The sequence below is a fragment of the Acipenser ruthenus genome, chromosome 18, assembly GCF_902713425.1.
Source record: "Acipenser ruthenus chromosome 18, fAciRut3.2 maternal haplotype, whole genome shotgun sequence".
NCBI lineage: Eukaryota > Metazoa > Chordata > Actinopteri > Acipenseriformes > Acipenseridae > Acipenser > Acipenser ruthenus.
Window position 1 is genome coordinate 393,384 of NC_081206.1, and position 13,859 is coordinate 407,242.

Here is a 13,859-nt window from a genome sequence, read left to right on the forward strand (position 1 = left end):
ACGTGTGCCTGTGTGTGTCTCTGTGTGTGTCTCTGTGTCTGTGTGTGCGTCTGTGTCTCTGTGTGTGTCTCTGTGTCTGTGTGTGCGGCTGCGGCTCTATGTGTGTGTGGCTGTGTGTGCGGCTGTGTCTCTGTTTTCTTCTTTAGTATTTGAAACCTCCATTAAAAGCTTATCTTATAAATCGACTCCACCAGTGCTAACAAGCAGAGTAAAGCTATAAGCACACAAATACAAGTGGAAGTCATGAAGGCTCAATAGAAATGTGTTGATCCTCCCCCCCTCAGTATTACTAAGCAGCAGCAGTCAGGCTTGCATGCAGTCAAGGCTTTAACTGTGTGTGTCAGGGGGGATGGTAGAAGCAGCCAGTCACACAGAATGCTGTCCCAGTGCAACAGCAGTCACTGCAGTAAACTCTTGAAGTGTTAGGAAAATTGAACAGGTACAATGTTCTGCACCTATTTTTGGGCCAGTATTTAAGGAGGCGCTCTAAAATGTATTTTTGCAAAAGAGACTAAACGAACAATGAAGCATTATAACTAGTAAAAAAAAAAAAAGATGACCTGCTTGCACTGTGCATGTTAATAACAGACACTTGTTCTAGGTTACAGGCACACACACAGTTCTGTACTTCTTGCCTTCACTGCAAGCTCAGTGAATTCACTGTTCTGGTGCCGAAGCTCATTGACCAACACTGGTTACAGACAGACACACAGGCTGGGAGCAAGCGGGTACAAATGAACAAGAACAACAGGTTTGCTTTTATATACAGTAAAATGCACAATGGATGAATTCTGGAAGACAATAAAGAGAATATTTCAAAAACAACATGGTTTTATTAAAGCTTAGAATTCAACATTAAAAAAAAATCAACAAAAAAATAATAAAAAAAGAAACCCAAGGGAATTTCAAACAGAACAGAGCTGCTACTTGTAACGTCATCACATACTCGCTAAAGGAAACCACAGTTTTGGTTAAATGCTCTATTCAGGACAACACAGTTTTACTGTATTTAACACAAGCGCTGACCTGCAAGACACAAACTGTGTTGTCTTTAATGAAACACATTGTTATTTTAGCATCGTTTTGCTCCACAGCAACACAGTGCAGCCGGCTAAAACCAGGGTACAGAAGACAAGCACAGAGACAGGCTTTCTGTCTGTCTGTTTCTTATTTTGAGGGTCAGCCCCAGCACAGACCTTGCCTAATAAAGTGCACCCGTCAACACTGTAGATATGTTCTGGCGTCCCGTGTTGTGAAGGTTCAGCAGCACTCACTATCACCCCAAGCTAGTTCTTATTAATGTAATTTAAGAAGACAGTGCACACTTAAGCCACTGCATTTTCAAATGCATTCTTGTATACAGGTTTACAACACCACTGCTATAGCTGTGATTTGTTTTAATGATTCGTTATCGTTTGATTATTTTCTAATGGATCCTTAAAACTAAAAGTAATTGTTTTTTTTCTGTTGGGGCAGGTTTTTTGTCCAGATGTTTAAAGTGCTAACAAAGGCGTTGGACTGGTTCAGCATTACATAAACATGTCATCATACCCAGGAGGGGGCAAGTGATCCGGATCTGGGCTGAAAGAAACAAAAAGAAACACTTACAAGCAGACCAATGCATTTTAAAAGACAATTCTGACCGAGAACTCTGGGTTCCATAATCTCGCTACACAGATACAAGATACAGTTCAAAATTATCTACAAGGAGGAGGACCAAGGTCCAACTTTAACATCCAAAGAGAGCCACATACCCTGGCCTTCCGACTGGTCCGAAGGGATCAAACCGGGCTCCTGGAGGGACAGCGCCTGGGGGAAGTCTCATTGGGATCCCGGAAGAGGGATCCAATCCCGATCTTGGAAAACCGGCTCTCAGGGGGTCCATTATCATACCCCCCGGACGACCCCTGCAGAATGAACACACATTCCAGCCGTGTTAGCGCTGGGAATCCTGCAGTGCAGAACCCTACAACACAGCCTGCAGAATGAGAATCATAGAATACAGTTGTGTACCAGCTGTAAAAACGCTATATCTCAGAGCATGTGGGTCTGTATCACTGATACGTTCTGATCGGTGCATGTGTGCTATTACGGTCTGTGTAGTTTATAGAGTTTTATATTTCTCTGTGTTCGCTCATGTTTCAATGCTCTTCAAGTGACAAAAGCACCCATTTCCTAATGAAGCCTTTGAGATCAGTGCTTTCATCAACCACCCACATCTTCACAAGAGTAATCTGTTTTAATCCAGAGACCAAGGCAGAGGTCAAGCACAGCGCTGTGGATTAAGAATCATGTGTCCCTCCCAAAATAGGGACATTGCCAAAAAAAAACAACAAAACAATTAGAAATGGATAAAACACATTCACCTCCACAATACCTGCAGCCCTGGCACTGACCGCATATAAAACTGCTCTTGTGATTCCAGCGAGATGAAATGAATTTACACGGTTTATCACATGCTGCCCAGCTGTATACCTGCCTGGATGTCATCCACACAGCGTCCTGACGGCCGGCAGCATCATTCTGTTTATTGCTTTTCTCAAGGTGAGCTGCTGCCGTCACACTGTAATCACCAGATGCTGCTGCTGCTGCTGTTTCTCTAGATTCAGTGATACAGCTGCAGGGAAAATACAATCCCTTCCTGGGGCTCTTTAGAAAGTGCATTCAATTATTCATCATCTTCGGGGGTTTATTTCTGAACTAAAACTTGAATGTCTTTAGATGTTCTTTTAAATAATTCAAAGCAGAAGCTGCTGCTGTCTAGCGTATGATGTTGAGGCAGCAGGGTAGGCTGGAATGACTGGTGGCTGCAGCACAGAGACTTGGTCCCTGCTAAACCCACAGGACCCCAAACACATGCACTGGCTTCTGCACTGAATATCAATTGCCACGCTGCAAGAGGATCTGGAATAAACTGAAATTCTCCAGGACTGTTTGTATCAATGCAGATTAATAGGAATTACAGAGCAGTAAATCTGTCTGACACATTAGGTAATGCTTTTGTGATCAGGCCCTTCTCTGGGTTTGATCCTTTAATGGACATTCATTCGCGTGCCAGTTCACACTGTGAAGAATAATCCCTCAGCTTTCAAACAGGAGTCTGCTTGTGTGGAGGGTCAGAGACCTACAGCAGGATCTGTGTGTTGGAAAAACGAATCAAGACAGAAGCACTTAATGATGGTTCAACGTAACAGAACTGCGGCATGGGAAACAGTAAGCACATCTTTTCAGTGCTGAACCGGACTGCTTTCCAAGGCTTGCGTCTTTATGAACCTGGCTTCACACAGCTGTGGTACACGAACGCCTCGCAGGACAGACAGCGTTTACTGTAGAAAGCTTCGAAACGAGGGCTGGAAATGGCATCAAGGAGCTCAAGGGCAAGCGATAACCTTGACAGAGCGGATGGCATTTCAATCCACAGCCATCTGCTGTGAAAGCAAATCAATAACGAGATACCGTTCCCTGGATATACTGAACACAGGAGCTGGTGTATTCCTCTCAGTGAAATGTTTAAAAAGAAAGAGCCAGGCTCTTACCCGAAGGGATCTAAATCTGCTCCTCCAGCTGCAAAAGGGTTCATGGGCTGAGCCCTGAAATAAAGAACAAAAAAAACACATTCTGCACCATCACAACGAAGCAGCAAAACAAGAGCCATGTACACAACCCCACAAAACCCAGGCGTCCTTATTACACGATACAGTGCTTAGCTGTGATGTGCATGGAAGGGGCTTGTTATGAAAGGGATTATTCATGACATTCCAATGGGCTACAAATCAGTGATAGAAATGCAGAATCTCTCATAACCCAGTACTGCCTGCAATCACTCTTGCTACTACAATGTTTTATTCCAAGATAAATGCAATTAATGAGCAGTTTTCAGATTCTCCTGTATTTCTCCCATAGCGGAGCAGTGATGACACTGCCTTTCTCTCCTGTCAGCACAACACCAATTAACAATCCAAGCTGTGAATATTTATAGAATGGGACACACAAAAGGTCATTAATATCCTCAAACAAACCAGACTGTATCTGCAGCCCAGCTGCAGTAAGCACACCTTTTCAGAGCAGACGTGACCGCTGAACACTACAGTGTGACTTTGCTAAAGGGCTCGCTGCATTGTCTGCACTGTGCTTCTCAAGCAGGCTCTTCATCAGCTTCCACTGCAGTGATATTTACTGTAAGATTTTACACAGCTTTATCACAATACTAGTCTACAGTGTGCGCATCTCTACACTGACACACACAGACTAATCTACAGTGTGCGCATCTCTACACTGACACACGCAGACTAATCTAGTGTGTGCATCTCTACACTGACACACGCAGACTAATCTACAGTGTGCGCATCTCTACACTGACACACGCAGACTAATCTAGTGTGTGCATCTCTACACTGACACACACAGACTAATCTACAGTGTGTGCATCTCTACACTGACACACACAGACTAATCTACAGTGTGTGCATCTCTACACTGACACACGCAGACTAATCTACAGTGTGCGCATCTCTACACTGACACACGCAGACTAATCTACAGTGTGTGCATCTCTACACTGACACACACAGACTAATCTACAGTGTGTGCATCTCTACACTGACACACACAGACTAATCTACAGTGTGAGCATCTCTACACTGACACACACAGACTAATCTACAGTGTGCGCATCTCTACACTGACACACACAGACTAATCTACAGTGTGTGCATCTCTACACTGACACACACAGACTAATCTACAGTGTGTGCATCTCTACACTGACACACGCAGACTAATCTACAGTGTGCGCATCTCTACACTGACACACACAGACTAATCCACAGTGTGTGCATCTCTACACTGACACACACAGACTAATCTACAGTGTGTGCATCTCTACACTGACACACACAGACTAATCTACAGTGTGTGCATCTCTACACTGACACACACAGACTAATCTACAGTGTGTGCATCTCTACACTGACACACACAGACTAATCCACAGTGTGTGCATCTCTACACTGACACACACAGACTAATCTACAGTGTGCGCATCTCTACACTGACACACACAGACTAATCTACAGTGTGCGCATCTCTACACTGACACACACAGACTAATCTACAGTGTGCGCATCTCTACACTGACACACACAGACTAATCTACGGTGTGTGCATCTCTACACTGACACACACAGACTAATCTAGTGTGCGCATCTCTACACTGACACACACAGACTAATCTACAGTGTGCGCATCTCTACACTGACACACACAGACTAATCTACAGTGTGAGCATCTCTACACTGACACACACAGACTAATCTACAGTGTGTGCATCTCTACACTGACACACACAGACTAATCCACAGTGTGAGCATCTGTACACTGACACACACAGACTAATCCACAGTGTGAGCATCTCTACACTGACACACACAGACTAATCTACAGTGTGAGCATCTCTACACTGACACACACAGACTAATCTACAGTGTGCGCATCTCTACACTGACACACACAGACTAATCTACAGTGTGCGCATCTCTACACTGACACACACAGACTAATCTACAGTGTGTGCATCTCTACACTGACACACACAGACTAATCTACAGTGTGCGCATCTCTACACTGACACACGCAGACTAATCTACAGTGTGCGCATCTCTACACTGACACACACAGACTAATCTACAGTGTGCGCATCTCTACACTGACACACACAGACTAATCCACAGTGTGTGCATCTCTACACTGACACACACAGACTAATCTACAGTGTGAGCATCTCTACACTGACACACACAGACTAATCTACAGTGTGAGCATCTCTACACTGACACACACAGACTAATCTACAGTGTGCGCATCTCTACACTGACACACACAGACTAATCCACAGTGTGTGCATCTCTACACTGACACACACAGACTAATCTACAGTGTGAGCATCTCTACACTGACACACACAGACTAATCTACAGTGTGTGCATCTCTACACTGACACACACAGACTAATCTACAGTGTGTGCATCTCTACACTGACACACACAGACTAATCCACAGTGTGTGCATCTCTACACTGACACACACAGACTAATCCACAGTGTGTGCATCTCTACACTGACACACACAGACTAATCTACAGTGTGAGCATCTCTACACTGACACACGCAGACTAATCTACAGTGTGTGCATCTCTACACTGACACACACAGACTAATCTACAGTGTGCGCATCTCTACACTGACACACACAGACTAATCCACAGTGTGCGCATCTCTACACTGACACACACAGACTAATCCACAGTGTGCGCATCTCTACACTGACACACACAGACTAATCTACAGTGTGTGCATCTCTACACTGACACACACAGACTAATCTACAGTGTGAGCATCTCTACACTGACACACACAGACTAATCCACAGTGTGCGCATCTCTACACTGACACACACAGACTAATCTACAGTGTGCGCATCTCTACACTGACACACACAGACTAATCTACAGTGTGTGCATCTCTACACTGACACACACAGACTAATCTACAGTGTGAGCATCTCTACACTGACACACACAGACTAATCTAGTGTGTGCATCTCTACACTGACACACACAGACTAATCTACAGTGTGCGCATCTCTACACTGACACACACAGACTAATCTACAGTGTGCGCATCTCTACACTGACACACACAGACTAATCTACAGTGTGCGCATCTCTACACTGACACACACAGACTAATCCACAGTGTGCGCATCTCTACACTGACACACACAGACTAATCCACAGTGTGCGCATCTCTACACTGACACACACAGACTAATCTACAGTGTGCGCATCTCTACACTGACACACACAGACTAATCTACAGTGTGTGCATCTCTACACTGACACACAGTCTTCAATCAGAACACTTGGACAGAGCCCTTTCCAATACATCAATTAGCAATGGGAAACGTAAGCAAAACACAATCAAGGTGAAGACGACAAAAGCTTTTTCAGAATCATTCTGAACACTGACCAAGTGTATTTGTATGTCTTGCAACCCAGTTTACACTGTGGTACAGTTCTACTGACGCCACCTTGTGGCCAGTTTGTGGTGGAGCGCTCAACATCTTTAAATGGTATTTGGAGTTTCAGGTGTAATGTATATAGTATGTATAATGCATCTTGTGTAACTGTAATCATAAAAAATAATAATAATAACTGTTCTTGAACAGTCATGTGCCCATGAGTAGTATATTCAGACAAGTCACCGGAAGTGGTTCAGTATTTTTTTTTCTAATAAATGAACTTCAATAATGTGACACACTGACCCAGGAGCGCCCTCTTCACTTCACTAGTATTATTATTATTATTATTATTATTATTATTATTATTATCGGTTTTGGGTGTTGGCTGGCTTCACAGAACCCAATAAACTGTAACATTGGACTAGTTTACCTAAATTAACATCAGGAACTAAGATTAGTGTTAATCTGGGTCTGTGAATCGTCAGTGGCTGGTTTCACAGACCTTGATTAGCACTTGTCTTGGATTAAGGCGGACCAAGATTCTGTGAAAGCAGCTGTCAGCTAGTTAGTCCAAGGTTAGTGTGTGTCACGTTCATCTGAAAGTGTGTTCTGAGCCCCCCAGCGTCTTACCCCCTTACCAGCCGGGCTGCCTGACAGTCGTTCTTGTTGGGATTCTGTGTGTTCTGAGCCCCCCAGCTTCTCACCCCCCTTACCAGCCGGGCTGCCTGACAGCCGTTCTTGTTGGGATTCTGTGTGTTCTGAGCCCCCCAGCTTCTCACCCCCTTACCAGCCGGGCTGCCTGACAGTCGTTCTTGTTGGGATTCTGTGTGTTCTGAGCCCCCCAGCTTCTCACCCCCCTTACCAGCCGGGCTGCCTGACAGCCGTTCTTGTTGGGATTCTGTGTGTTCTGAGCCCCCCAGCTTCTCACCCCCCTTACCAGCCGGGCTGCCTGACAGCCGTTCTTGTTGGGATTCTGTGTGTTCTGAGCCCCCCAGCTTCTCACCCCCCTTACCAGCCGGGCTGCCTGACAGCCGTTCTTGTTGGGATTCTGTGTTCTGAGCCCCCCAGCTTCTCACCTCCTTACCAGCCGGGCTGCCTGACAGTCGTTCTTGTTGGGATTCTGTGTGTTCTGAGCCCCCCAGCTTCTCACCCCCTTACCAGCCGGGCTGCCTGACAGCCGTTCTTGTTGGGATTCTGAAAGGGTCCTCGTCCTGCAGGCTCTTCTTACAGGACTTGGCGGGTTCTTTACCCTTCCCAGACCCAGACCTGGACCCAGGCCCAGAAGAAAGGATTCCCGACTGCACTCGACCTCCCAGTTCTTTTGTGTTCTTAAAAACCCTGCGAGGAAAAGGAACCGCAGGTCACACTGTGTGCACCTCCAGACTGACAGCTTTCCCCCGGAAATGTAGCAAGTGTGTGAAGCAAGGATTGAAGTGCACCGCTGTCACTGCTACTCCACCCCCGGAGTGCTACTCCAGACATTACTAAGTGCAGGGGTGACCAAGCTTGTGTAGTAAAACCCAGTGTGGTTCTAAATGCTAAGCAATGGGAGTCCCGCCCCTGCACTGCATTAGCAAAACTTCATGGTATGTTATAAGCCATGCTAATAGCACGAATAGAGTACATGAATAATATCGACATTCAACAAACCTGTCGAAATCCTGAAGATGATCACAATTTACATAATCGCTGAGGCTCACTGTCATATCAGCAACTTCCTCCGAACCTGAACGCTGCAAAAACAAAAAAGAAACGATCTAAGAGAAACAGCGCAACAGAAACGATCTAACTGAAACAGCACAACAGAAACGATCTAACTGAAACAGCACAACAGAAACGATCTAACTGAAACAGCACAACAGAAACGATCTAACTGAAACAGCACAACAGAAAGGATCTAACTGAAACAGCACAACAGAAAGGATCTAACTGAAACAGCACAACAGAAAGGATCTAACTGAAACAGCACAACAGAAAGGATCTAACTGAAACAGCACAACAGAAAGGATCTAACTGAAACAGCACAACAGAAAGGATCTAACTGAAACAGCACAACAGAAAGGATCTAACTGAAACAGCACAACAGAAACGATCTAACTGAAACAGCACAACAGAAACGATCTAACTGAAACAGCACAACAGAAACGATCTAACTGAAACAGCACAACAGAAACGATCTAACTGAAACAGCGCAACAGAAACGATCTAACTGAAACAGCTACAGTGCAACAGAAACGATCTAACTGAAACAGCTACAATGCAACAAAAACGATCTAACTGAAACAGCACAACAGAAACGATCTAACTGAAACAGCACAACAGAAACGATCTAACTGAAACAGCACAACAGAAACGATCTAACTGAAACAGCACAACAGAAACGATCTAACTGAAACAGCACAACAGAAACGATCTAACTGAAACAGCGCAACAGAAACGATCTAACTGAAACAGCACAACAGAAACGATCTAACTGAAACAGCACAACAGAAACGATCTAACTGAAACAGCACAACAGAAACGACCTAACTGAAACAGCACAACAGAAACGATCTAACTGAAACAGCACAACAGAAACGATCTAACTGAAACAGCACAACAGAAACGATCTAACTGAAACAGCACAACAGAAACGATCTAACTGAAACAGCACAACAGAAACGATCTAACTGAAACAGCGCAACAGAAACGATCTAACTGAAACAGCACAACAGAAACGATCTAACTGAAACAGCGCAACAGAAACGATCTAACTGAAACAGCTACAGTGCAACAGAAACGATCTAACTGAAACAGCACAACAGAAACGATCTAACTGAAACAGCACAACAGAAAGGATCTAACTGAAAGGATCTAACTGAAACAGCACAACAGAAAGGATCTAACTGAAACAGCACAACAGAAAGGATCTAACTGAAACAGCACAACAGAAACGATCTAACTGAAACAGCACAACAGAAACGATCTAACTGAAACAGCACAACAGAAAGGATCTAACTGAAACAGCACAACAGAAACGATCTAACTGAAACAGCACAACAGAAACGATCTAACTGAAACAGCACAACAGAAACGATCTAACTGAAACAGCACAACAGAAAGGATCTAACTGAAACAGCGCAACAGAAACGATCTAACTGAAACAGCACAACAGAAAGGATCTAACTGAAACAGCGCAACAGAAAGGATCTAACTGAAACAGCACAACAGAAAGGATCTAACTGAAACAGCACAACAGAAAGGATCTAACTGAAACAGCACAACAGAAAGGATCTAACTGAAACAGCACAACAGAAACGATCTAACTGAAACAGCACAACAGAAACGATCTAACTGAAACAGCACAACAGAAAGGATCTAACTGAAACAGCACAACAGAAACGATCTAACTGAAACAGCACAACAGAAAGGATCTAACTGAAACAGCACAACAGAAACGATCTAACTGAAACAGCACAACAGAAACGATCTAACTGAAACAGCGCAACAGAAACGATCTAACTGAAACAGCACAACAGAAAGGATCTAACTGAAACAGCACAACAGAAAGGATCTAACTGAAACAGCACAACAGAAACGATCTAACTGAAACAGCGCAACAGAAACGATCTAACTGAAACAGCGCAACAGAAACGATCTAACTGAAACAGCTACAGTGCAACAGAAACGATCTAACTGAAACAGCGCAACAGAAACGATCTAACTGAAACAGCGCAACAGAAAGGATCTAACTGAAACAGCACAACAGAAACGATCTAACTGAAACAGCGCAACAGAAACGATCTAACTGAAACAGCACAACAGAAACGACCTAACTTTAGATACTGTTTTTAGTTTGACTATTAGTAGTAGTAGTTGTAGTAGATCTCTCTGCATCTCTTGAAAAGGTTTGTACAGCACATATTTTTAAACAAGATGTAATAATAATAATAATAATAATAATAATAATGTATTTATGCCAAATAATGACATAAATAGACTCTCGTTGTTTACCACGGCGATTCTCTTTAACATCATACAGACTTCCAGTTGCAAGCAGAAGGTAACACGGTGTTTATTATTGAACGCTTACCATGACGTTGAAGATGACGGAGGAGTCCACAGCGATGGCTTTCACAAGAAGCTGGACTTTACCATCACTGGACTCATAACGCAGTGTGTACAGTTCACTGCTTTCGTTCCAGTGAGCAGGCAGCAATTCAGATCGCTTGTCATTGGTCCCTGGCTATTCAAATAAATCGATATATAAATACATCCTGTTATTTTGAACCTCCGAGGTGGCAACCTTAACATATCCATACTGTACAGAAAAAGCCACCTAATAAAGTAGATCTATGTGTACCCCAAACACTCATCGTTTCGAGAAGTTAACATCAGTGGCCACAATTATTTACTTGTGTTTCTTATAAAGTTGGTTACTTCATTTCTTAAGAACAATACTGCTTCAATCTCGGAATCTCCGTGCAAACGTGTAATATAAAACCGTACTGGTAAAACAATAAATCAATCAAATACATCATTATCATTAATGGTATTAGGACTGCCCAGTCCCTGACCACATTCCGGCGCCTCCTTAAGACTCACCTCTTCAAACAGCACCTGTAGAACTCCTCTGTTTGTATCCTGGGACACTATCACCCTTCATTTAAATGTGCTTTATTTTGCTCTTATCTGCCCCCTATTTTACTGCATTTAATCCTGTACTTCAGAATACTGTAATCTGCCAAGTGCTTAACCTGTAGTATTTTGTACTTAACCGTATCCTGATGTAACTATCACTATTATCTGCTGTATTATTGAATTGTGGTTTGTCACACTTGAAAAAATTATTGTATTTCTTGCTCTTATTGTATGACTTGTATTGTAACACTTGAATGTATTTGTATTTGCTTGCGATTGTAAGTCGCCCTGGATAAGGGCGTCTGCTAAGAAATAAATAATAATAATAATAATAATGTTACGTGTTGTATGTAACTCGTGTAACTAAGGTAACCAATACAAATGCATCGTTTCTTACCTGGTCTCCAGTCCCAAGGCATTTATACCCGTGTCTTATAATTTCCCAATGCACGAAACAGAGCAAGGCATCCTGCGGAGACGCGATGTTATCGATGACAGAATTATACAGCAGCTCCAAACCAGCCATCTTGATGAGTGAGTCAACAAAACACTGAATCGAAACTCAAAACTCAAAACAAACTGCGTTTATCTGCGCTTCGTCCGTTTCGCGTGTTGTGCTACATGGTGTTGAGCCGGAGCAGAAACATGAACGCCGTGAATGATGTGTTTTTTGGTTCCGTCCCGACACAGTGCAGGTGAGTGACGTCATGCGCTGTTGCTGCCTTGCCCATTGTGACGGGACATTAAATTTAAAAAAAAACCGTTACGCTCTTTGTAATTTTCCTACATGTATGTGTTTTTTTTAGTTTTAGTTTTTGCTAGTAGCGCTGAGTTTTGAAAACGAGTTAAGTGCATTAGCCGGGTGCAGTAATAGATCACAGTACATTTGCATTTAGTACATCCGAACAATTCCAACCAGACTGGCATTTTACTATTGCTATGCACTGAACTGCAGCTAACACGGTCTTTGATTACTGCATTATACTTCTGTGGTACTGCATTGGGACTTCTGAACCCTAACCATGCAAACCTAATATCAACCGCTAGAGGGCAGTCTAAGTGCACGGTGGAATTATGATGTGCCGCATTTAAAGGATACTTCAAACATTCTCGTTTATATTCGTGTATCTGCACAGCGAATTTCATTCCTGTTAGTATTGTTATTATTATCAAGCAAGGTATTGTGTAATTATTATGTTTGTGCTCTACGAGTTCGGACAGTCTATGACAGAGATATGTTACCTTGTTAAAGCTGATGACGTATCTGGCTGTTCATCTATTTTGTCTGTGAATCGGTTTATTGGTTTTTTGTTTTCTCTTTACAGGATTTCCAATGTCAGCTCTGCCCCCCAGTGTTTGGATACGGCATGGCAGGCTGTGGCAATACAGCGCTGTCGACTGAGGAAAAGTGATGCATAAACGCGCGCAGATTTATTCCCTTCTTTTTCAGCACCGCAAGCTCGGTGATGTATCTTAAAGCTCATGCAACGAAGCCGATGACATCTGCTTCTGTTTTACAATATCTAAAACACATTTTACACGCGGCTGGGTATTTAAATTCCTTAAAGAAATGACTATATATGGGTATACTATCTAAAACCCCTTTAGTACACTACTGTATATAGTAGAGTGTCTCGTAGGACGGTGGAAGTTAGGATCTTTAGTATACTACTGTACATATTGAGCAGTTTGTGCGCAGCCGCCCCCTCAGCAGACAAATTTGTAAATCCGTCACAAAATACATGTAATTTAAATCTTTTTTTAAAAAAACTTGGCGATTCAACATTTACCCTAACAGATACATCTGAAAAACATTATCGTTCAGCAATTAAATCTAAAAAAAATAATCTGAAAAAATAAATCTGGGTTTTCACAAAAAACAAATATTTTGCCAGCTAAATCCGAAGCTAACATGCAAGCCCACGCCCGCTGGCGCGTTTCATTTGGCACTGTGTGCTGCAGAGTTGCCGTTAAACTCCTGCTTGTAAGAATGTGTTTATTAACATTTATGTGTTTTGCTAAATCTGGATTATTTATTATTATTATTATTATTGTTGTTGTTGTTGTTGTTGTTGTTGTTGTTGTTAAATCTAGTGAAAAATTCGCTATTTACATTAAATCCGGAAAAAAACAGCTGTTAAAACATTAGTGTTTTGTTTCTTTTTGCACTTGTGTCCCGTGCATGGTAGCCGTCATTTCGACGCTGTTCACTGCAGTTTCAC

The 13,859-nt window shown here is 42.9% G+C and overlaps 1 protein-coding gene across 1 annotated transcript; it reads right to left on the bottom strand.

The window, feature by feature from the left end:
* Positions 1-813: 813 nt before the first annotated feature.
* On the bottom strand, positions 814-12,289 carry LOC117427005 (proteasome inhibitor PI31 subunit-like). The gene is made up of 7 exons (XM_058990647.1): positions 12,035-12,289; positions 11,090-11,242; positions 8,668-8,750; positions 8,176-8,355; positions 3,537-3,590; positions 1,755-1,907; positions 814-1,581 (listed from the first exon to the last, which is right to left on the bottom strand). Exons 1-7 carry the CDS (start codon positions 12,161-12,163, stop codon positions 1,530-1,532), a joined length of 804 nt encoding a protein of 267 aa, XP_058846630.1. The 5' UTR covers positions 12,164-12,289; the 3' UTR covers positions 814-1,529.
* Positions 12,290-13,859: the final 1,570 nt, after the last annotated feature.

Coding starts and splice junctions, on each gene's coding strand:
- LOC117427005 (XM_058990647.1), bottom strand. CDS start 12,163: ATGGCTGGTTTGGAGCTGCTGTATAATTCTGTCATCGATAACATCGCG. Junction 8,356..8,667: donor CATCTTCAGGATTTCGACAG/GTTTGTTGAATG, acceptor TTTTCCTCGCAG/GGTTTTTAAGAACACAAAAG. Junction 3,591..8,175: donor GCTGTCAGGCAGCCCGGCTG/GTAAGGGGGTGA, acceptor TCTTTATTTCAG/GGCTCAGCCCATGAACCCTT.